Source organism: Grammomys surdaster, unplaced genomic scaffold, assembly GCF_004785775.1.
Source record: "Grammomys surdaster isolate TR1022 unplaced genomic scaffold, NIH_TR_1.0 125319, whole genome shotgun sequence".
Lineage (NCBI taxonomy): Eukaryota > Metazoa > Chordata > Mammalia > Rodentia > Muridae > Grammomys > Grammomys surdaster.
The window spans coordinates 268,056-294,243 of record NW_021620197.1 but is presented as its reverse complement, the minus strand read 5'-3'; the positions used below and the strand labels follow the sequence as shown (position 1 = coordinate 294,243).

The following is a 26,188-nucleotide window of genomic DNA, read 5'->3' as shown; positions in this document are numbered from 1 at the left end:
ATCCTGGACTACTGTATCCAGCAAAGCTGTCTACCAGAGTTAAAAGAAAGAGAATACTTTTCATTACATAACAGACTAAAAGAACTCACGTCTATTAAAGCAGCCTTACAGATAGTACAGGAAGCGTTATTGCTTCTAATAATCCAAGAGGCTACAGGAAAAAAAATAGCTATATTCCCTGAAATGCAAAATAAGACTAAGAACATAAACAGCAATAATAAAATAAAGATGATACTCCAACAGTAACTTAAATATTAATAGCCTCAACTCCTCCATCAAAAAGCATGGGTTGATTTAATGGATTAAGAAACAAAAACCAGCCAGGTGTAATGATACATACCTTTAACTCAGTACTTGGGAGATAGAGGCCTGAGAATATCAGTGAATTAAAGGCAAACCCAATCCATATAGCAAGTTCCAGGATAGTCAGAAATACACATAGAGGCCCTGTTTAAAATATAATTCGTATTTTTGTTGTTCTGATGAAAATCACTCACTAAAAGATTTGTACAACATTGAAGTGAAAGGATGGAGAAAACGTTCCAAGCAAATAGGGCTAGGAAGCAATCTGGTGTAGTTATCCCAATATCAGACAAAATAGACATCAAATCAAGACTAGCTGGAAGAGCTAAATAAGGACACTTCATGCTCATCAAGAGAACAGTTAGCCAAGAAGACATTCCTATCCCAAACATAGGCAGCAAATTCTGGCATATCAATTTCATAAGAAGCATGCAATTATAGCATTATTAATTATATATTATTATTATATTTAAAACATATACTAATTACAACTCAGTATTAGAAGGCAATTGTGTCACCCCAATTTCTTTAATACACATCTGGAAAAAAGTAAGCAGAAAAAAATCAGGATTCAATGGCTTCATAGAACAAATGGCCCTAACAGATATCTACAAAAGATTTCTCACAAACACCAAAGAATGCTCATTCTACTCAGAAGCCCAAGCAAGCTCCTCTAAAATAAGCCATATCCTGAGTCAAAAAACCAATTTTAACAAATTCAGAAAAACTTAAAAAACTCCATGTATTCTATCTGACCACAGAGCAATAAAACTCAAAATCAACAGAAAGTAAAATTCTGGTAATAATAAAAGTTCATTACTGAATGACAAATGAGTCAAAGAAGAAATTAAAGAAGATATCGAAAACATTTCCAGAACTAAATGGAAAGAGAGCAGTACCTTGGGGACACAGGAACAGAAGCCCTATGAGGGAAATGTGTAGCTCTAAATGGATTCACTTAAAAAAATCAGAAACAGCACAAATGAAATGACTTCATGACATGACTCAACAGTTTGGAAAAACAAGAACAGATCAAACCCAAATCTAGTAGACAGAAATAAGTAATAAAAATCAGAGCAGAAGAGATCCTTATTGGACTTGATTAACTCTATTATAATAGTATAATAGTATAATATAATATTATTATCTATTATAATATTATAATAGTATAATATAATATCATTATATAATTATAATATATAATTATAATATTTATCTATTATAATAGAAAAGGCTGTGTACAGCTCTTGACTGTGTACAGCCCTTAAAGAAGAATATTGCCTTTACATAGACAAGACAGGGATGGTTAAAGAGAGCGTGAGAAAGGTCAGAGAAGGCCCTGAGAAAAGTCAGAGAGAGAAAGACAAAGATGAGTGCTGGTACAAGAAATGGTTCTCAACCTCTCCATGGTTGTCAACCCTACCTCCTCTCATCTTGGGACCATTATTTGGGTTCTTTTTGCTTATTTCTTCTGGTCCCTGGGCCTCAAATAGGCTGACTAACTCTGTGAAACAACAGATAAATAATTTGGTAGCAAAACCTATTCAGGTACATTATCATAAGTTAGCTATGGAGGACCACGAGACTCAAGATGAGGTTGTTACTTTATACAGGGTATTCCCAAAACCCATCTCCACCCAACCTAAAAGAGGATACTTCTGCCCCTAGACCAGGCAGAGAGGGGCCACCCAGAACCCCCTCTGATAGGCAACCTGAATTCTTGCTTAGGCTGTGAGGCTAAGCACTGCAAGGGAATATCAGTAAAAGTTAAAAATATCTCTCTGAGTTCCCTGAGGGACAAGCCTGACTGCATAGGGGTTGATGTCAGAAGTATCCCTTCTCCAGGAAAAAGACATCGGGTTAGGTATGGCCCTTATGCCTCACTGGACAACAACAGGGGGACTGGAGCCATTACAAGGTCCCCTTCAATTACTGGAGGTCAGGCCTCTATCCCCGCCTTCGAAAGATTAGATTCGCCACAGCCCGTCTATACTTAGAGAAGAGAGGAGATGTCAGGGGCATCCCTGCTTACACACTGAAGGCCTAAAATCAGCCATAGGCCTAAAATCAGCAATAGGCCTAAAATCAGCCATAGGCCTAAAATCAGCAATAGGCCTGTCATACATGTCATACACCAAGTCTTGGGTCTCTGTGGTTAAACACTGAAACAAATGGCTATAAGCTATTGTAAACAGGCAGGTTTTGTGGAAATTTACCAGCCTGAGTAGTCATAGACCTTGTAAATAGGTAGCCTTGGCAGATATTACCAACTTAGATAAGGACAAGTGAATCATATTCAGATATGATTCACAGAGTCATAGTGATCTATCCCCTGAACCTTCACCTACCGACACCCTGTTCTGAAAAATATCTGTATTCCCCCTGAACACCCACACTCCAGTGTCATCTCCTTCCCCACATCCTGCCTTTTTGTCTTTATAACCCCTGTGTGAATGAGTATAAATTACAATTTGAAAAAAATAAATAATATATATATACGTATGTGTGTGTGTGTGTGTATGTATGTATGTATGTATGTATGTAAAAAAAAATCAGAGCAGAAATTAGTGAAATAGAGACAAGGTAGGAAATTGAAATCAACTAATTTAATAGCTGACTCTTTTGAGAAGATAGACAAGATTGCCAGACCTTTTGCCCTATTAATCAAAAGAAAGATAACCCAAATGAACAGAATCAGAAATAAACAAGAAAACATTACAACATAAGCCATGGAAATTTAGATATAAGGAAATGCTTCATAAACCTATTATGTTGAAAATATACAAATAAGTGAATTTCTAGATTCAGTCATCTAAACCCCCAAAGTTAGACTAAAAAGAGATAGACATAAACTGACCCATTACAAATAAGGAGATCAAAACCAATAAAAAGACTTGCCTGGGTGGACTCCCAGCAGAATACTATGAGACTTTTTTTCTGTTATATTTTCTTAGTTTGTTGAGACTTATATACAATGGTGCTTTCATAATATTTGCATCCTCCCTCAGTTCCAAGAAAGTCCATCTTCCCTTCCCAACCTGTGTGTGTCTTCTTTTTCTTTTGAAGCCATCAAGTCTAATTTGTGCTGCTCACATACTCTTGTATATGTGGCTTTCCCTGAAGGGTGGTCTACATAGCAGGAACCAAATACATCTTTAAAGAAACAACTCTCCCATTCCTGACAGTGGTCGCTGTCAATAGCTTCTTACCTAAGAGTGAGACTTCAGATCCAACTCTCGACTCTATGCTGGAATTTTTCTGGCTTTAATTTGAAAACTTCTTGTGCTTGCTGTTTCAACTGCTGTGAATTCAAATGCTCTCTGATCCTACTTTGTCCGGAAAAGCACCATTTCTTGTAGTCACCACCTCTGGCTTTTACTCTGATCCCACTCCCTTTTCTGCAATGACTCTTAAACTTGGGAGGAAGGATGGAGAGTAATATAAACATCTTCTTTAGGACCCAGAATTCCAAAATCTCTTATTCTCTGCACATTGACCATTTCTGGGTCTCTGTTAATTGGCAGCTATTGCAAAAAGACATTTCTCTGGTGAGGGCTGTGCTTTGTGACAGACTTCTTCTGGAGAGCTTCAACACTGTAAGTCTACTTACAACAGACCAAAGAAATGGAGATGATTGGACCAATGTGCAACTTGGTGAACTAATATGTTTTATTGATGTTACTTGTAGGAATATGGGTGAATGGTTATTTACAGGATCAGAAATGACTAAGAAAACTGTGTCAACAAAGCCCACAACAGCCTGAGTGACAGCTCATAAAAGGTGGATGTCTGGGGCACACCATACAGCCTGAAGGCAGCTTAACAGGTTGTAGAGTATCCTTTCTATGTAGCTTAGTTGTTGTGAGCCTCTTCAGGTATCTCTGCTGGTCCCTGATTCTTACAGAGAATCTTCACAGCTTGGCTTGTCTGAGAGTGACTCTCAGCAGTTTTATCTGTATATACACCTTGAGGGGAGGGAGTCTAGTGAATCTGGTTAGTTTCAGGAACTTCCTGAAGCTAATTTGAGATGTTTATACTGTGTTTTAATGAGTTTTGGTTCAGGATAGGAGGTTTCAACCTCAGATGGAAACTCCTTTCTACTGCTGGAGTAAAGAGCATGATCAAAAGCTGCTTGGGAGGGAAAGGGTTTATTTCAGTTTACAATGTATAATCCAGGCAAAGTGAATGCTGAAACCTGGAGTTAGGAACTGCAGCAGAGGCTATATGTTAATGTTGCCTATTGGCTTGCTGTCCATGGCTTACTCCATTTGCTTGCTTACTAATAGGCTTTTTCTCACTCTTGATGACGCAGACATAGGCAAGATTAGATCAAATTAAAAGTAGATAAAGGCAGGTTTATTAGGAGGCAGCTCTCAGGTGGGTTCACTGATCTCATTGGTGGAGATCAAAGAAGTCACACATCCAGGCTAAAGCAAGGGTGTTTATGGGTATTGGGTACAGGGTGAAGACATGATAGCTAGGGGCTAAGATTGTGTCCATACGAAGCTGAGCTCTTTGGTGGGCATTCATGGGTGAGTTGCTGAAAATTCTGAGACAGGGAGAGATGATGTATCAACCTGGAGTTTTCTCCTTGTGGGGAGGGTTAGGGAAGGAATTGCAAATGGTGTTTCTTAGATCATACAGGGGATGATAAAGGGTTTCAACTAAACACTTATGCCATCCAAGTCCACCTGCCCAGTGGGTGGCATTGTTCTCAGTGAGTTGGAACATTCCACATCAGTCATTAAGAAAATGTCCTACATACTTGGCTACAGTCTAATCTGATCAAGGTATTTGTTCTGCTGAAGTTCCTCCTCCCAGATAACTCCAGCTCATGTCAAGTTGACAAAAATCAAAACAGAATAAGTGTTGACAGATGTGTTAATCTGTAAGTATAGTAATGAGTTATCAGAGTTGACTTCTTTTTTTCATTATGGGTCAAGTCTCTGTTCTTTTAGCAGAGATGTTTACATTATTTAAGAATGGACTAATTCATAACAAGGTTGGATTCTGGAATTCTTTTTTTTTTCTGGATTTTGGGACACAATCCCTATCCTGCTTTTCTGTTTCTTTGTTATAAGTCTGTCGCTTTCAGGAGTTTGGTCAAGGAGCTTAGGACATGTTTCTCATGGTTCTCTGGAGTCCAAGGTCCTGGGTCTCAGCATAGATAGGGTAACTGCAATGTTTTAGCCTGGCTACTGTCAGAGCTTTGGCACTCTAAATTAGTAATGGCTAGAGGATCCCTGGTAGGGTTTGAGCTGGTATCTGGCCAGTCCTATAAGAAATAAGACAGAACGGAAACATAGCTGTTCTTAACAAGTAGCAGAAACACTTAGATAACCCAAATGGAGGAAAAAATGGATAAAACCTGCTGGTAGCCTACCTGAGAAGGAGTTAGGGAACAAAAGAGGAGTTAGAGGGGAGAGGTAAGGGTAGAAATGTTGTAAACACAGTATTATGTTAGGCTTCCTATTGCGATGCAACACAATGAACAAAGTAACATGGGAAAGAAAAGGCTTATTTGGCTTACACTTCCCTTCACTGTTCATCACTGAAGGAAGTCAGGCAAGAAGAACTTAGCAGGGTAGAAGCCTAGATGTCAGAGCTGATGAAGAGGAAATGGAGGAGTTCTCCTCATGGCTTGCTCAGCTTGCTTTCTTTTAAAACACAGGACACCAGCCCAGGGCTGGCATCACCCACAATGGGCTGTACCCTCCTCCATCAATCACCAATTAATAAAATACTCTACAGGCCTGTCTATAGCCCAATCTTACAGAGGCACTTTGCTCATTTAGGTTCCCTCCTCTCAGTGACTTTAGCTTGCATCAAGTTGACATAAAACCAAGCTGGCACAAGTACTGCTGGACAAAATTATCAAAAAGATTTTTAAAATATACTTTTCTAGTCAAATTTGTCAATGTTTTACTTCACCTTGATTTAAAGACAGAAAAGTTCCTCATGCTCCCACATGATAAAAACACACCAGTGTTCATTCTGATGTCTATTTGATTTTCCTCTTAATGCTTGTGTTTCTGAATTGCAGCTTGGGCATAACTATAATGCTCTTCAAGTGCCTGCCTATACACCACACAACTCAAAGTTCCATCTCTACTTCACCACGTGTCTCTGGGCTGTGGGAGAAAGTTCTTGTCTGTTTTTGTGGGTCAAATGTGTATTCCCATGCTTTGCTCTAGCACTTTCAATATCTTGGATTTTTTTTTCTTGTTAGCATTTGACAAATTTTTATTCTTCCCTTCCCAAGAGAGACCGACACATCGAGATAAAATATGGCTCTATTTTGCACATACATAGATTTGACCCAGAAAAAGGTAACACAGTATCCACTTAATATTCTTTTTTGTTTGTTTGTTTGTTTGTTTTAATTTTTTATTTATTTTTTGGGGGGATTAGGTACTTTTATTTTTGCATTCCTTTTTTTTTTAATTTTTTCTCAAATCGTAATTAATTCACACAGGGGTATAAACACAGAAAGGCAAGATGTGGGGAAGGGAATGACACTGGAGTGTGGGTGTTCAGGGGGAATACAGATATCTTCAGAACCGGGTATTGACTAGGTGAAGGTTCGGGGACAAGTCACTATGACTCTGCCTATGACTCGCTTGCCCTTATCTAAGTTGGTATTGTCTGACAAGGCTACCTATTTACAAGGTCTATGACTACTCAGGCTTGTAAATTTCCACAAAAGCTGCCTGTTGACATTAGCTTATAGCCATCTGTTTCAATGTTTTTCCATTGAGACCCAAGACTTGGTGTTAGTATACATGTATGACAGGCCTATTGCTGATTTTAGGCCTATGGCTGATTTTAGGCCTTCAGTGTGTAAGCAGGGATGCCCCTGACATCTCCTCCCTTCTCTAAGTATAGACGGGCTGTGGCAATTCTAAACTTTCGAAGGCGGGGATAGAGGCCTCACCTCCAGTATTTGAAGGGGACCTTGTAATGGCTCCAGTCCCCCTGTCGTTGTCCAGTGAGGCATGAGGGCCATACCATTCCCGATGTCTTTTTCCTGGAGAGGGGATACTTTTGACATCAACCCCTATGCAGCCAGGCTTGTCCCTCAGGAACCCAGAGAGATATTTTTATCTTTTATTGATATTCCCTTGCAGTGCTTAGCCTCACAGCCTAAGCAAGAATTCAGATCGCCTGTCAGAGGGAGTTCTGGGTGGCCCCTCTCTGCTTGGTCTAGGGACAGAAGTCCCCCCTTTTAGGCTAGGTGGAAATGGGTTTTAGAAACACCCTGTATAAAGTAACAACCTCATCTTGAGTCTCGTGGTCCTCCATAGCTAACTTATGATAATGTATCTGAGTAGATTTTGCTACCAAATTATTTATCTGTTGTATCACAGAGATAGTCCACCTATTTGAGAGCCAGGGATCAGCAGAAAAAAGCAAAAAGAACCCAAATAATGGTCCCAAGATGGAAGGAAATAGGGTTGACAACTTTGGGGAGGCTGCAAACCAATTCTTGTACCAGCATTCATCTGTCTCTTTCTCGCTCTGATTTCTCTTAGGCTTCACTACCTATTTCATGCTCTCTTTAACCCTCCTGACTTCTCTATGTAAAGGCAACCTTCTTCTTTGAGGGTTGTACACAGTCAAGAGCTGTATACAGTCTTTTCTATTGTACTAGAGTAGATCAAGTCCAATAAGGATCTTTGTGATTTTAGGAGGTCTCTTCAGACGGCGAAATGAGGGATTTCATCAGATTAGTGATGTCAATCTCTAGCTGTTTGATGTTCTTGTCAGTGGCCCTTCAAAGGTCTGAGTAGTATAAGTTCGGAGGCCAGCATCTGGATTAGAACTTCTAACCTCAGACATCACGGGTGATTCATTTTTACCTGGGATGCTGCCTGAGTTAAAGCTCCTGGTAGTCCCTCTTTCTCTCGGTTTTCTGGGGTTGGGTACGGAGCTGCCGCCTGTGACCTGCTCTATTCTCGGGCCCAGCTTGGATTTTTAAATAAAGTCTTTGATCTACTCTATAGAATGAGATATAGATATGTAGATATTTTCATTCTTCTAAAAATAACCAATTTTAACAGCACTATTTTACATTTTCCAATGTATGTTTCAGACACCTTCACAAAAATTTTTAGTGAGCATACCTTTTTAGGTTATTACAAGGCCCTCTATTCTGTTCCATGTGTCCATGCATCTGTTTTTATGATATCACTATCGTTCTGTAGTATAATTTGTGACCTGGTGATGTGATGCCTCCTGCTGAGTTCTTTGGCTTTAGGATGATTTCAGCTACTTTTGTGACTTTTTGTGTTTCTAATATGAACTTATGGTTTGATAATTCTCTTTCTGGAAGGATGTCACTAAACTATTGGCCAAGATTGTACTGAATCTGTAGATTACTTTTGTCAGTACAACTGTTTTTACAGTACTGATTCTGTCAATCTAGAAGCATTGGGTATCTTTGCACCATCTACTACCTTTTTAACTTCCCCTTTCAGTTTCTTTTTTTTATAATTTTTTTTCTCAAATCGTAATTCATTCACACAGGGGTTATAAACACAGAAAGGCAGGATGTGGGGAAGGGAATGACACTGGAGTGTGGGTGTTCAGGGGGAATACAGATATCATCAGAACCGGGTATCGGCTGGGTGAAGGTTCAGGGGACAAGTCACTATGACTCTGCCTATGATTCGCTTGTTTTTTATTGAGCTCTTGTGAACGGGATATTTTTCAAAATTATTCCTACTGAAGTTCATTAATTATATATATGAAAGCGACTGGGTTTTATATGCTGTTTTTATTCACTTTGTGTTTTTTTTAACTTTCTAAAATTAAAAATAGATTTATTTCTCATATAATACATTCTGACCACAGTTCCCCTCCCTGCACTGTTCTCAGCTTCCCTATCCTTCGACACATTTCATCTCCCCAAGATATACTCCCTCTCTTGTGTCCCTTCAGGAAGAAACAGGCCTCAAAGAGACAACAGGATAGAACAAGATACAGTAAGGTAAAAGACCTCATATGGAGGCTAGACTTGGCAACCCAAGAGGAGGAAAAGAGTTCTAAGAGGAGGTAAAATAGTCAGATACATCAGTACACCCATTCCCACTGTTAGGAGTCCCAGGAAAATACCGAGCTGTAAGCCATAGCATATATACTGGTACAGGTTCCATGCAGGCACTTTGCTTTCCAGTTCAGTCTCTGTGAGCCCATATGAGCCCTGCTTAGTTGATTCAGTGCCCCATGCTCGCCTGGTGTCTTCCATCCCCTCTAACTCCTAGAATCTTTCCTCCTGTTCTTCAATGGGAGATGTATATGTATATGTATATGTATATGTATATGTATATGTATATGTATATGTATATATAAATTTTTAAATATTTAAAAGATAAAAAAACTGTAACATTTCCAAATTTTTAAAGAAGGGGTTCTTTTGCTTTGAGACTAGTTCTTATGGTGGAGGCTAATGTTGATTAAAGACTGTGTCATCATTGTGATTTTCCTTGAGGCAATTGTTCCTGGGGCATCACCATAATCATCTATACTAGAGCTCTGGAAAGAACAATCCAACTAAAGACATCAGGTGTTTCATCTACTATTCAATGATAATCTCTCTCTCTCTGTCTCTGTCTCTCTCTCTCTCTCTCTCTCTCTCTCTCTCTCTCTCTTTCTCTCTTCCCCCTCCCCCTCTCCCTTCCTCCTTCCCTCCTCTCATCTCTCTGCCTCTCTCTCTTTTACTTATGATAGGAATGCTATACTAAACACAGCATTAAGTTTGTAACATCACAGAACCACAGGCTTTATGAAGAAAGTGTAGTTGAATATGTTTTTAGAAGGAAAAAATTCTAAAAAATCTAAGACATACTTAATGTGTAATCATTTACCCAGGCCTTGGAATCAATACTTTCATCTTAGGTCACATTTGATTCTAAATCATCATCCTCATAAAGGAGTTTGACAGTGTTGTGAACTCAGGCTTAGGAACTGTGAGACACAGAAATATAGGCCTTTGCTTATGCCTCACTGGCCCTATGCTTTAAGGTAAAGAACTAATCACTTTGAGTTGCAAAAACACTGTTTATAAGATAGAAATTTTCTATTTGCTGCTCTTTCCCATCACTTGTCCCAAGAAAGATCTGCAGTGAATTTTCTCAGGTAACATTAAAATAATGAACAAATGGTTTATAGCCTCTTCTCTACCTTCAACAGATTGCATTTGCTGGACAATTTTAGTTACTCCTCAAGCAGGTGAACAAAATCACTGAGAGCAAACATACTTTTATGTCAACCTCACTGAAAGCTTGCTGTAGGTAGACCTTTAGACTCATAAGAAAGGACATACGAAGTACTGATTGTGGACTGTTAAGAATACTCTCTTTTATATTTGTGGTGATGTAAAAAAAGACACATTTAAATATTCTGCTCTAAAAGTAGAGCAGTATAATTTATAATTATCTTCGGAAATGTTATTGCTTGCCTTGTCATCATTCCCCCAAGGTGATTCTTTATTATGTTCTCATTAAAAATAACAATCTCTGAGAATGTCTACAACACAAAATCAGAGAATGGAAAACACTGTGATTATTTTTGCTAAATATTCATCAGATTACAGGTTCAGCAGAATAAAATGGGCAGTCTCCAAAATGCTCAGCAAGGACTTTGGTGAAAAAGCCAAACCTTAAAAAATTCGCTGCAACCTGGTAAAGAAGGTGTCATTATCTATTGAAAGTAAGCAGTCCAAGATGGGTGTTATCACGCATGGAAACACTTTAATATCTCATCTTCTTACAACTGTAGTGTGGTGCTGAGCAGGAAGGAGAGGATAACAGTCCAGAACTAGAAAAGTAATGGAAATCGGACTCTATACTGAAACTTAGTTTTGGTTTTCCCAGGGGCTTTCTCACTGTGTTGTAATGTCATCCTGTAGATGTCATTGTCAGATTTCAGGAAAATGCTTCCATATCATTTTAGAGTGACCTTTCTGTCACTCTTTTTCTGAGACACTGAGCATTGTTGCAGAAGTAACAATGGAGGAGCTGGTGAGATGGTTGTGTCAGGAAAGCACTTGCTTCACAAGCATAAGGAGCTGGTCTTGATCTTTAGTGCACATGTAAAAAGTCAAGTATGACTTTGTGTGCCTGTAATACTAGCACTGGAAAGTTGAAGAAAGGAGCATAGCTGAGGCTTTCTGACCAGCCAGTATAAGTGAAATGGTGACCTCCAGTTTCAGTGCAATAGCCTATCTCTAAAAGTAAGGCAGAGATAAACTAAAGAAACCATCTATGTCAACATCCAGTCTTACCATGACCACATGTAGATACTGACACCCACAAACACATGTATGCATACATGAATAAGTATGTATTCAAATGCACATGAGTAGGTAAAGGTGTCATTTCCCTAATTGGTTCTTGATTGTGTCAATAAAAATTATGGAAGCCAATCACTGGGAGAAGAGAAAAAGATGAAGTTTCTGGGTCCCAGGAGGAAGAGGAGGGGAAGAGAAAGAAGTACATATTATGTAAGGCCTGGGGGCAACTAGAACAGGTGCCGGCCTCCATCCCCAGTGGAATTCTAATATAGGATAGCTGATAAGTTTAGAGCAATAGATTCTTCCCCCAGCCATTGAGTTATCTGGCTAGTTTTAAAATACTAAGACTGTCTGGTGTTTTCCATCCGTGGGTAAGGTGGGCAGGAGGAGAAAGCAGACAGCTGGAAGAATGGGCGGGGAGGAATGTGTGGCATTCTAGGGAAAAACTAGCAACTTGGTGGAGCTGAGTGAGACCCAGGCAGCTTAGTGAAGCTAGCTGTAGGGCCTAAGTGAGTCAGCCATTGGTGGTGGCTGATCTAGGAACATAGAGCAGGCATGGTACCAGGCAAAGAGCAAGCATGATTTTATAAAATCACCGGCAACACACGTGCATAAGAAAAACATACTAAGAAAGTGAACTGGGGTATTTGCATGGCACCTACTTTGTCAAAGTAGACCTAACCATCAATTTTCTTTTCTTGATAGTTATACCTCCTCTGTTATAATTCTAGAGTTCCAAATTTAGGACAGAACCTATTCCTTCCAACCTGCTGAACATTATTTATTATTTATTCCAACAGTAAATGTGTGCACCAATTGCTCTACTCTGTCTATTGATGAACAACTGAAACCAGATGCAGGGCTAGGACCAGCATTCACCAGGCCCTAAAAAGAGAGGGAGATGACCAGAACCAGTAGTCCCCAGAGTCATAGAGAGGTTGTATGGCCAGGTTCAGTAGTCATCTGATCCAGAAAGAAGGGCACAAAGCCAGAAAAGATGTCACCAGGCCCATAAGGGAATTGTAAGGATCAGTAGTCCTCATGCCTGTACAAAACACTGGAAATGCACTAAGGAAGCACACAGAGATCAGTAGGAAGACCCACTGACTGTATCTACCCTTGCCATATCAGCAGTATCCTCTCTAAGCATTCTTGTGATTCCTGTGTGTAATTACATTGGAAGAGTAGGGGTCTTCCACTAAGTTTTAACTCTTTTTGTTTGGTTGGGTTTTTTTCCCCCAAGCAAGTTCATATGAGATTTTCTTACATTATTTTTAGGGACTTAGTTAATCAAAAGTTGAATTTCAATTATAAATTGCATGGCATGAGATCAGCTCATTTTTACATTTTTTAATGAACATTTAAGATTCATATACAAAAGCTAACAGAGCAATAATCCAATCATGAAATATGTACAGGGAAATAAAACAGAAAATAACTTAATTAAAATTTCTCAGCTCAGAAGCGGCAGCAAGAGGAGCCAGGATCCAGAAACAATGGTCACTGAGTACTGCCTCCAAAGACCAAGGCCTTGTTGCTTTAAGGTTTTAAGATTTTTTTTCCTCAGTCATTATTTAGGTTGTAGAAGTGTTGAGATGGGGTGAGAAATAATTTATTTTCTACAAAAACCAAAATTAACTTTTAATTAGTTGATTTCTTTTCCTTGGGGAAGTATTTAATCTGCTAATCTAAAGACACTATGTGCTTGTTATTAAATTTGTCTGCATAAATGTTTGCTTATTCTATTTCTTAATGTCAGTTCATGCAGTATTTTTCTAATTTCAGAACAAGAAGAGTTGTTAAAGGCAATTTGTACTGGTCTTAAATGTCCACAGTTTGCTCTTCATGGACAGTGTGTACCCCAGGATCTTTGCTTTTTCACCTGTCAAGTGGTCATCACAGGGATTCCCTAAAATGTTCTGTTGGCTGGGAAAAACAGTATGAAATGGCATTCGAAGTATAAAAACATCATATACTCAGAACAGTTAAAAATATACTTATCTCGTTTGTAAACTATTGGTGTTAGGATGCTGAGCATCTGAGAGTCAGTCATTGCCTCCCGTTGTTCTAGAAGGCCATTTGCTTGGTTTGTTAAGGGGACATCCTTGAAACATTTGAAGTTACACGTAGAAACATCAAGGCAATATTATTTGTACATATTATTAAACATGCAAAATTTCCTGAAAGACAGCGCCCAAATAGTCTCTATGAGCTTGGCCTCTCCTCAGTTTTATTTCAGTGGGAGTATGGTTTCCTGGTTTACTTTGGAGAGGCTGCCCCTTTTATCACAGGCTCTCTATTCAAATATGTTGCCCAGTAAACTAAGTTGAAAGTGCCAAACAAGATGGGGAACACAATCCGGGACATTTTGTCGATCTTGCTGATGCTATTGTATGTCTTTTTACTCTCCGAGGTCTTCTCTTCAGAAGCTTTGATAGAGACTGTGGGTGCATTCCCGGTCCCAGCTGGAGGCTGCTCCTTTGGGATGTTTGGAGGATGGGTCAACTTCCCAGTTGTAAAAGCATTTGTTGACTTGTTTAGTATGAGTTCACGTTCTTTTTTCTGCAAAATAAAACAAGAAGGTAAATGCACGTCACCTTTCAGCTCTTGAATAATATCTCACAGGCTGTCTTTAGATGAGACAATAAAGATGAACTCAGCGCTAGGAGAGGACAGACCTCTTGCAAGCCTAGAATCCCACAGCAGATAGATGTGGTTATTGATGTGAATGTTTGGTATTTCTCAGGAACCTACCATAAACTGAATTAAGATCACTGTTAACAATCATTTATTTATTTAAGTGTGTCCATGGGAGTGAAGACTCTATGTAGTTTGCTATAAGAAACATTCTAGAGAATGACCTTCAGAGAATAATTAAAGGGAGAGTGTTTAAAAGGCTGAATACAGTAAGTAGTCCTTGGTGCAAGGTGTATCTCAAAAAGGGCTCCTGAGAATCAGCCATGCAGCTGCCTCCAACAGCACAATGAGAATGTCTTTTATTGTTGAGTGTCATTTCTTTTCAGAATGTATAGTTATATCCTTTTGATGGACATATATGCTGTGTCCAGGTCTGACTATTCTGGATCCAGCAAATGTCTTGTGCACACTGTCTTGGTTTTGGGTTTGCTGTTGTTTGTTTTAATTATATATGGAGTTCTAGGACAGGGAATAAACTTTATGTGGAAAAATCAGAACCATGATTACATTTACAGAGGTGAGGGCAAGAGCTGTTTAGAAAAAGATATTTGAATTTCTTAACTGCTAATGATATGATAGAGATTTGGGGGACATAGCACTGTGTGCTTGCAGGAATGCAACAAAGATATGCCTAATGTGTGTGTACTTTATGTTAGATAAATTTTCCTCCAAGGGAATTAAATAAATAGTAAATCACACTAAACTCTGGCTAATGGTATGCATGGGATTTATTTTGATATGTATAAAAAAATAAAACGGGTGATTGATGAAAATAGATCAGTGAATAGATAATAGTGTACAGATCATAAATGGACCCATGGATAATAGATGGTTGGATGGATGACAGGTGATAGATGAATAGATTGGTGGATGAGTGGATGGATGCTAGGTAGAATGAATGATGGATAGATATGGTACATAGATTGGTATAACATAAACATAGTAAAATGTTACCAACAGAAACATTTTAGACATTACTATATGTTTAAAATATACATAATAAAATATTAGTTTAACTTTCATTTCAATTTCATTATCAATATAATGCAATCTCATTAAATATAATTTAAATAAAGCTGTATTGTAATTATGGAAAGCATGTCAGTGCTAAAGATGTAGAAAGATAAGAAGAAGAGAGCAGAAGGAAGAGGAGCAGGTGAAAATAAATGAAAACCAAGTGCTTAGCCAGATGCAAGAACTATGGGAGCCGTAGAAACTATGGGAGGGCGGATGGGTGAGAAGCAGTCCATGCTGCAGAAAACCATCATGTAGGCTTCTTGCCAGTCTTCCAGAATATTAGTAAGTGTGACTAACTACTCTAAACGATTTTCATCTTTGAGAATCAAGGAAAGAACACAATAGGAGAAAAAATTCCTTCAATAGGCACACATTTATCAAAATAAGATACCCAAGAATTATATAAAAAATAGCTTAATGTTTGTTTGCCCATTGCCTGAGGGCATTCGCCCATATGCTTTAAATTCTTTAAATGACTTCTAATACCCAATGAAAGTTAACACTGTGTAAATACTTGTTCTTTTTTGTATTGCTTAGTAAATGACCAAAAATCAAATTCTGTGCTTGTTCAGTATATACCCATTATTTTCTCAAACATTATAAACTGTGGTTACTTGTATCAAAGATATAGGACCTGAAAACATGGAAAGACAACCATATTGCCGTTCATGGCAACATGTGCTTTGAACTAAGAGAGACAAACATAAAGAGAGGGCAGAAAGAGCACAAGAGACAGGAAGGTTCAAGTAGGTGTGCCTCACACAGAGATCCACATGGATCTCTCTTCGAGAAAGTGTTTGCTGTCCAGCTATCAGCAATATAAGTCAGCAGTCAGCAACTTCAAAAACAGCCTCAGCCACGGAAAGCTGCCTGGCCCTCTCTAGCCACATTTCTTAGTCAGGGTTTCTATTCCTGTACAGAACATCAGGACAAAGAAGCAAGTTGGGGAGGAAAGGGTTTATTCAGCTTATACTTCCACATTGCTGACCATCACCAAAGAAAGTCAGGACTGGGACTGAAACAGATCTGAAAGCAGGAGCTGATGCAGAGGCCATAGAGGGATGTTTCTTACTGGCTTGCTTCCTCTGCCTTGCTCAGCTTGCTTTCATATAGAACCCAAGACTACCAGCCCAGGGATGGCATTACCCACAAGGGTCCTTCCCCACTTGATCACTAGTTGAGAAAATGCCTTACAGCTGGATGCCATGGGGACATTTCCTCAACTGAAGCTCCTTTCTCTGTGATAACTCCAGTTGGTGTCAAGTTGACACAAAACCAGCCAGTACATCACTATTTTGCCTAGAAGGCAGAACCATGGCTGTGTAACAGTTTCTTAGAGAGATTTAAACCTTCCATGTTGGAGTTTTCTCATTAAGATAGCAGCATGCTTACAGGGAGGGCAAAACACAAGCTACTGGAGCTTAGGTGGCAAGCAACTCAAAATCTCTCCAGGAAGTTCCTGAACATGACCAGGTTCACTAGACCTCCCCTCCCCCAAACATATGTAAGATAGAAATATTGCCAAGAGTCACTCTCAGACAAAATGAGCTGCCTCGTTAAGGATCCGGTCACACGAACCACCTAGTAGAACAGCCAAGCTGTTCAGACAAAGCTCCAACCAAGTGAACTAACTGCAATGAACACTCCTCAGTTTGTTGAGCTGTCTGCAGGTTGGACTTTGTGCTTCAGCTTTGTGATCCATTGGCTTTGGTGATTCAGATGCCTTTGAGTCAGTCGTGCTCCTGTAAGTAACTCTTCACTTATATTTCTGTACCCCCAGTATAAACTGTGTTGGGTTTTAGAGCTATTTGTGATCAGTTCCCTGTCTTGGATGAGTGATGCTTGTTCATGATTCCCCAGAAAGAATGTCACTCGCCACCCACATGTTAGCCAGTGAGGCAGAAGCAACATTTCCAAAGCGTGTTCTGTGACTTGCTTCAGAGTTTCAGTATGGATTATCTGAGGCTCTGCTGAGCACACTGTCATCGTCTTCTGTCTCACCTCACTTCTTCCTCCTTTGTTGGGAATAGGCATGAAACAATGGAAAGTATAGCCTGTTTTCTGAGTTCTTAAAGTTTTCTCCATTTCTAGTGATGATCACCTCACAGCAACAGATTCCCACTAACGTGTTTATTCTGACTTAGTCCGTGAGTCTGAGAGTCTGTCCAACCTGCCTGATAGAATGTTACTTTCACACGAAGAGCCTTTCCAGCATTAGGGTAGGGCACAGCATGGGAAAACAACTCATCACGTTGGTGTCCCATATGGCTGACCAGTGGAGCACACTGTGAGAGTGATTAGCCAAGCTATGTCCTCTATTTTTCCCCCACAGACCTAGAAAAGGACAGTTACACAGACCCTGTAACAATTCAACTAATATTTTATTATGTATATTATGAAACAGGACATCCTGTTTCAAAAAATGTTTCTCCAGCACCCCACAGATCATCCACAGAAGCCAAATCATTTATGTCTCCCCACACCATGAAAACAAACTCAGATAAGCACTGTGAAGAAGCAACAGGTATAGGAGAAATATGTGGGACAGTCAGATGTTAGGTGATGTCATGGAACTTTTAGATTTATAAGGGGAAGCCCAGGCAACCAAGAAGGTTGTTTGTTGGGAAGAAATACAGATGGTGTGGAAAGATGAAGTTAACCAGCCCACCTCATATTACTGGAAGATAGATGCTTTCTGGCTGCCTGAACTTTAAAGAACCACATGGTGATAACTTGAATGAAGAAGCTCAATGTTAGCCTATTTTCACAAGCTTCCACTTAGTAGTGGAGAAAACTTAGCACTTAGGCTGTGCTACATCTCCAAGCAGGGGTCCTATTGCCACCTTTCTGTCTCCCAGTTACTGTCACCCTGCCTCTCATATAGCCAACTGGATGTGGATGTGGGACTCTGTGAGTAGCATGGGGAATGGACTATGAGCCTTGGAAAAAGGACAGTCCATGGTAAGGTCAGAATGACAGGTAAGGGCTGACCCAGACATAACTGGATCAGGCTCCATGGGGTAGAACCAGATGAACTCCATGGGATGGAAGTGAACAGGTTTGCCAACTGGTGTGGTTCAGGACAACTAACTATTCATGCCCGACTCAGTTTGGACTCCCCTTGGGCTTATTTCACAGAGGATAGATTATGATTTCCTTTCAATCTTCTCCTGAAAGCACTGATCTCACCTTCTCTCAGTACAAAGGACTTGCTTAAATGCCTGTTCTGTGCATAATGTAATTAGGGGGTTATCATCTGTGGTTTTATTTTCTGTGCCTGAATATTTTCTCATCCCTGCAGAAGTTATTCAGCTTGGGACCCTGTGCTGCTCTTTTCCTTCAATTATTCCTCAGATTTGGGTAAAATTGTGAGTGAAACATACAATAAAAGATCATATGACTGTGTGACACTTCACACTACTGTGCTTGCTCACAGCTGCATGGGCCAAATTATTCCCTTGAAGTACCGGGTCATTTTTGCTGATGGGTAACTTCCATTATGCTATCTACCCTCTCTGAGAAATGCTGGTTAGCTCAAAGAAGATATGACCTAGGGATAAAAGAATGTGCTGTGGTTAGAACTAAGGTTAAAACCCAGACACATCATCCCTAGAGAGGATTGTTTTTACCAAACTGACCAGTTTGAGTGTAAGTAAGTCCAAGCCATTCAGTGTACACCAGACCTTTCACTTGAAAGAAATTTGTTTAAAATAAATTAGATCATCTGTAAGAACCTGTTAAGAGCCTTGGAGGCAAGAGGAAAGATCATTCTGGAGAGAGAGACAGAAAGAGAAATTGCCTGTTGAATATTTGGACCCAAAATTAGGCCTATTTTCTTGCCAATGAATTCCAAAAGAAGGAGGATAATAAACCATCCCTTACCTTAATTTTAGCTGCTTCCAGGGCCTTCTTGCCATCCCAGGCCCATCCTCTCTTTGTAAAGTAGTTGACTGTGGCAAATTCAATCAGAGCCGAGAAGACAAATGCATAGCAGACAGCAATGAACCAGTCCATAGCTGTGGCATAAGCCACTTTGGGCAGCGAATTCCGGGCACTGATGCTGAGTGTTGTCATGGTCAACACTGTCGTCACTCCTGCTCAACAAGGAGAGAGGAGATTACAGCATGGGAAGAGAGATCAGTGCTAATTCCCAGAACTCCCTCCCCAAACATTACAGAACATAGGCCTCTGATTCTTTAGACTTAGCTAACTTCTTTTCCCCCAGGACGTCCCCTTGATTATCATATTTTCTGCAGTGAAAACATTTCTTATCTAATTATCCCCACTGTCTTCATCCTCTATGATACAAATTGAGTAGAGCATGGACTGTGGTCTGACTTCTATATAACCATATCCTCTTTCTTTGGACAGGTTGTGGAAATTGTTGGTACTTGCAAAGATGTTTTCATGAGTGGTTTGTCTCTGTGGGACTAAGGTAAGAACACATGAAAAGTGTCAGCGACCTTCACCCAGGACTCAGCAGTGTGCTTCATGGAGATTTACAGTGTACCTCGGAAGCAATGGGCTGAGACAGAATGATGTAGTGTGTTCCTTTCTTGTGCATTGACTATAAAGAGATGCCTGAGTATCACTGTAGCAGGATGATACCTTCTCTCCTTAAAAGGAGGGGCAATATCCTTGAGCCTGTTGTGGCTCTAGAGAAGCACTGCAGTTGTTTGGCTGGAAGGGCACATGACTTTCAATTGGAAGACTTGTGTATAATCAGCCAGTGTCAGCCTCTGATCTAAGCTACTTTCTGGAAGAGTGTACTATATCCATCATGCAAGAGAGCTAGAGATTTATAGGTACTTAGGAGTGTTCTTAAATTCTCATCATATGTAGAAATAGCACATCTCTGGGGTCAGGACTGGGGACTCTTACAGTCTAGACAGTCTTTCTTTTTATACACTTCTGTGAACATAGATCTGTGTTTGGGATATGGCAGGAATGTGCCTTTTATGGCATGAACTGTGTTGCCCTTCAACTTGGCACACTGAAGTCCTAATCTCAATTACTTGGGATTGTGACATTATAAGGAACTAGGCTCTTAAGAAGTAATGACATCAGCAGACAATGTGTTCCTTAATCCATTGTGACTGATAGTCTTTAAAAGAGGAAATTCTGAGTTAACGTGCACGCACACACAGGAAACACTGGGAATGTGCAGCCATAAGCCCTAGGGCTGCCAAAGGTAAGGGAAGATTCCTAGATCAGAGTCTCCTTCACAAGCCTCAGGTATGAACCAATCCTGCCAGCCTCTTAATCTTGAGATCCCACCCTCCTGAGACAGCTACAGTATGTTTCTAAGCAGATGCTGGTAGAACTCTGATACAGAAGCACAATGGAGCGCTAGGAGCGAATGGTGGTCCAACATCTGGGAGACCTTCAACTCATAAAACATGGAACCAATGTGGAATGAATGCCTACAGAAGCATTTTGATTTTATATTTTGATTTTTCTTAACAATACAATACAGTGACTTATGCTGAGTACATAGTTGAATACAGACACTCAAGTAGGCTTCTACTCAGGTCGTTTAACATTTGATCATGTGTAGAGAACTTCCAAGAGGAAATAGACTATCACAGGCAGTGTGTTCCCATTCTTTCACTAACCTAACTAATAAAAATATCCACTATGGAGTTCATTAGGCTCATCAACTTGGTGAATGAGTGCCTCCTGGCCATGAGTCAATCTCCACACCTTGATACATATTCTACATTGAATCAGGGTAAGAAACTTAGTACTGGGGAGTAGAGTGATGAGCAGAGGTGCACAGGGCTCTTGGCCTTCTTACATACTATCATCAAGATAAGGTGCATGCAAATGCTTTCCTATTGTGGAAGAAAAACTAGATGTAGGAACTACTGTGTGAATTGTATATCACAACACACAAAGATGAGCCTCTGTTGTTGTCGCAAAAGATCTGAAAATTGCCTTTAACATCCCTTCTTAACTGGGAGTAGAGTGAGCACTGTGGTTCAGGCAGGTGTCAGCCCAACACCCCTAGTGTTAAAGGTTAGTTCTGCAGCTCTGGGTGGTGGACAGTGGCATATAGTTTTCCAGTCACAGGAAGGGTCATGCTCTAAAAGAGGTATTAGAGTCCAGCCCTAATTTGTTTGTCTCTGTCTTTTTTTTTTGTCTTTTAGCCTCTCTGTATCTATTCCTTTTTCTATCACTCCCCCTGCCTCTGTCTCTGTCTGTCTGTCTGTCTGTCTGTCTGTCTGTCTGTCTATCCGTCTGTCTGTCTGTCTACCTCTCACTCTAACTTACACACACACACACACACACACACAGAGGCACACATGTACTAGCCATGAGGTAAACATGTTTGCCACGATGTGCTGTCTTACTACAGGCTCAAAATAAACATAGACAAATGACCATAGAGTAAAATATCTCTAATACGCTGAGCCAAACTAGATCATTCTTTTAAGATTGGGTAACTCTGGCAATGTGGTACAGTAAGAAAAAGCTGACGAGTACAGTGAGCTTCAAGATGGGAAACAGTCAAATCCTCTATGGCAAAGAATCTCCTAAGCTAGATTCTGCTGTGTCTAATGTCTTAGGGACACACAATGATGATTTCTCAAATTGTTCTTCAATAGTATCGATACATAGCTATTTCCTCTGTATTGGAACATTCTTTCCTGGAAAGCCCATAAAACTCTGGAAGTTGCCCTGGAAATTTGCAAGTCTCAGGAAGTTTAAAAGAGGAAAGAGAGACAGCTTATCAGAGTCCCAAGGCCTCTTCTTGAGGTTATATAAGCAGGGAGCAATTTTCAGGGGAGGGTAGGCTCATTATGGAACTACCTGCATGCTGCCAGGGATGCAGCTCTCCTGTGCCATCAGCTTGCCCCTGTAAGTAAACCCCAACCTATGATCCTATAAGTTACCGTGATAAACTCATTGGTTTAATGAAGTAGGCTTAGATGGAATAATTTTTTTGGTGTGACGTTAGTGTCTCAACTGGCGTGAACAGACATTTCCCGTGCCTCCCAGGAAATGTCATCCACTAGTCACTATTTAGCTTCTGTTGAGGTTAGGTTCAGGGACCACCTCAGATTCCAAAGCCCATAAGCGTTTGAGTCTCTTATATAAAATATCATGGCCTCTGCATGGAGTCTTCAGGCTGTCTCTTACATATAATGATCCATATTTAGATGCCTTACAATACCTTATGTAATGTGATCATCATGTAAAGAGTTACTGTACTGTATTTTCAGGAAATAACAGCAAGACAAAGAGTTTGTATATATTTCAAATATTTTTTACCTATGGTTCTCTGAATCTGAGAATGCAGTGCCTACAGTCACAGAGGGCTGAAAGTGTTTTGCTACTACCATGTAAAACACAATGTACTAGTGTACATACAATGGAATGACTGTATTTTGATGAAGATCTTAAAGTAGTAAGAATATTTTCAATGGGAACTATAAAAACTCAAAAACAAGTACCTGATAAACTCTAGGAAAAATACTAATGTGCCCAGCCTAAGAGTGTAGTTTGGTGGTAAACTACTTGTCTGTCATTCATAAGGATCTGTATTTGACCCCCAGTGGAAAGGAAGGAGGAACAAAAGGGGGAAGGAAGAATGGAGGGATGCTTATACTTAAAACCTTCAAAAGATCTTCTAGTGAGAAAATGTTTTCAAAAATGGAAATAATAATCAAGCAAACAAATATTCCCTAAACTCTAACTCAAAGAGAAATCCTATTTCTTAATCTTAAAAGTTTAGCCAATTGCTTCATTTGTTTCCAAGGTCACAGTGAATAGGCAATAACAAAAGCACAGTAACTATATTAATCAACTTTCTGATACTGTCACAAAATACAAGAGACAACTTTAAAAAGTAAAGATTTGCTTTGGTTTAAAATTGGGGGATTTTAATTTATGGTCAGTTGGCTCTGTTGATTTGGAGCCCAAGGTAGAATAGGTAGCCATGACAGGAACATGGAAAGGGTCAAAGTTTCTCACTTGATGGTGGCTAAGAAGTAAAAAGACTAGAGTTCTTTTCTCTTAAAGCAAAACCCCTACATGGCCTGAATTATTAGCCTTCTTCACCTAAAGCTTCTAGCCTCTAAACACTACCAAGAGGTGAGATGATACAATAACTGTTCCAGTGTCTTAAAGCCAAACACCTGGCTCTCAAAATAAGCACAGAGTGTTCTACAAAACAGATGTTTGGAAGAGTTGAAAACAGCATGGTGCTGTACAGCACATCCTAAGCTCTTGAGACACAACCTAACTGGAAAAAAATCCCATACCAAAAGAAGAGCTTAGCCAGCTGCTGACCCACATAGCCTCTCTTTCCCCCTCCTCCTGCTAAATCAATAAAGAACCCTTAGTCTGTAAGAGGTTCTCTCACTGCTTGGATGGTGTAAGCCTTTCTCAGGTTGTCCTGAATAAACCTGTCTGCTCTGGTGAGCCCATTTTAACTTCTTTTCTTTTTTTTTTTTTTAAAGATTTATTTATTTTTATTTATGAGTACACTGTAGCTGCTGTCTTCAGACACACCAGAAGAGGGCATCAAATCTCATTACAAATGGTTGTGAGCCATCATGTGGTTGCTGGGATTTGAACTCATGACCTCTGGAAGAGCAGTCAGTGCTCTTAACCACTGAGCCATCTCTCCAGCCCCCTTAACTTCTTTTCTATACTGCTACCTGATAAGGACCATACCTTTAACACACAGTTCAAGTGTATCTGTGGCACTGATCATTGTTGATACCTATGCCAAGGCCAGGCTTGGAGTTACTCACCAAAAACTGTCCTAGCTGGGACAGATTCTCGATTTAGCCAAAAGGACACCTGGGATAAGATGACAGTCATGATGCAAGGAAGGTAGGTCTGGATGACAAAGTACCCGATCTTCCTCTTCAGGTGGAAATGAGCAGTCATGATTGTATATTCACCTGTAAATGCACAAATCAGCGAGATCAGTTCTACCCTCCAGGGCCAGGGTTACTGTTCTCCCCAATGGAGTTCACAATGCTTCCCTTCTTCTATCTTCAATCTCCTTACTTATTCTATTTGCTTACATAGCTAGTAGTAGGTGGTGTCTGATTTTTTAATTTCTTTTTTGTATTTTGCTTATGATGGCTTTTTTTTGAGAACTTCGTATATGAGCATGGCCTTATTTCTAAACTCTCTTCCCGTGCCCTCATCCTAAAGTCATGACATCTTCTTTAATTACTGTTGTTACAGTATGAGCATATATGTGTCAGAGATGACCACAGGGATTGGACAAGCTACACAGAAACTTGCCCCTGGAGGAAAGTGATTCTCCTGCTCTCAGCTCCCACTGACCACCTGCAGCTCATCTAGGAGTTGGAATTTCCTGTTCCATGTTGTTATATCAACTGGTGTTATTATATCCTGATGTTATTCAGAGAATCAATACTGTTGATTGTTCATGCATGCAGCTTCCTTGTTGTATTCAGAACACATTTTCTCACAGCAGATTAGGTATCCTGGACTTGTGGATCTTCTTCCTCTTCCATGATTTTCCCTGGGTGTGAAGGTTGCCTTGGAGCTGAGTTAGTTGGGTTGGAGATGGGCACCATGCAAGCTGCTTTCCTTTTTCTTTTTTTTCTTTACCTTCCCTTTCCTGCCCCCTCTCTCTTCTCTCTCTTCTTTCTTTCTTTCTTTCTTTCTTTCTTTCTTTCTTTCTTTCTTTCTTTCTTTCTTTCTTTCTTTCTCTCTCTCTCTCTCTTTCTTCCTTCCTTCCTTTCTCTTTTTCTTTCTTATTTTTCTCTCATACAATACATCCCTCCTCTCCCTTCCCTCCTCCCAGGTCCCATCTCCCCTTTCCCAGTCCCACCTCCCCTCTCCCTTAGATCCACTGCTTCTCCCCTTCCCTTCAAAAATAGCAGGCCTCCCAGAGTTATCAACCAAACACAGCTTGGCAAGATGCAGAAAGACTGTGCACATACGAGGCACAAGGTATGGCAGCACAAATCCCCATATCAAGTCTGGATGGATCAACTAAGAAGGGCTCATAGGGGCTTACAGCATCCCGAGTGGTAATCATGGAGCCTGCATGGGTCTGCACTAGGTCCTCTGCATACATGCTGTGGTTGTTTAGCTTGGGGTTTTTGTGGAAATTGCTGCCTTGCTTTCTTAAAGGTCATTTCATAAGGAAATCTTATGAACTCTAGCCTCTGAAGGGCCCTTGCTGGTGCATGCTTTTTCGGAGAAAATCAGATTTATGTGTTTCGTTAATCCCCAGTCAATCTGTGTCATGCTCCCTACCCCCCTCACCACTCTGCAGGTTATAGCAATCAGGATCTGAGGATTTAGCCGTTGCAGATAGAAATCAGGCATCCAGAGCTCTGCTGTGGATGAACACATCCTCCCTATTTCCCAGCTGTTGAGTTCCAAGGAGACAGGACCGCTACTGTCTGCCAAGGCCTGGTGTTTTCCCAACTCAGGTAGAGAGTAAGGAAAAGCCACACAGGACACAGATCTGGGAAGCTCATTCTCTCTGCCACCCAGCAGAGACACTAGTGTCCTCTGTTGCTCTAAACTGGATTTCCTGGGCAATGCCCCAATGCCTTCTCTGGATTTGCCTGGCTGTATGGGAGGCACGTGGAGATCTTCCATTTTTTGCTGAAAATGATGCCGTCCTAATGGTTAACTGGTAAGGAGCTACAATGGGTGGGCTATTGGTCTATGGGAGTGAGGCTTTCTGGATGAGTTTGTGTCTCCCTAGAGATGGAAGGGATGCTTGGAGAAGCACAGGACATTGGATGGTCTGGAGACTTCTTCAGTGAGTAGTATCAAGCAGGTGTTGGAGCTTGGGAGATAGGCTGCTGTGTTACTATGATCACAAGCAGAGTCTTGGAAATATTCTCAATGCAAACTCCACTTGTGGTT

General features: G+C 40.3%; 1 protein-coding gene across 4 annotated transcripts in view; it reads right to left on the bottom strand.

The window, feature by feature from the left end:
• Positions 1-12,928: 12,928 nt before the first annotated feature.
• Positions 12,929-26,188, bottom strand: part of Gabra5 (gamma-aminobutyric acid type A receptor alpha5 subunit) — a 95,031-nt gene continuing 81,771 nt past the window's right edge. For 3 of the 4 annotated variants that reach the window (XM_028785686.1, XM_028785684.1, XM_028785687.1), the window contains 3 exons: positions 24,073-24,225; positions 19,193-19,404; positions 12,929-14,158 (listed from right to left, as the gene is read on the bottom strand). In XM_028785686.1, coding sequence (XP_028641519.1) covers positions 13,856-14,158; positions 19,193-19,404; positions 24,073-24,225 — 668 coding nt within the window. In that variant the 3' untranslated portion in view covers positions 12,929-13,855. The remainder of the gene's footprint in view (positions 14,159-19,192; positions 19,405-24,072; positions 24,226-26,188) is intronic. The other variant, XM_028785685.1, reaches the window with a different exon arrangement.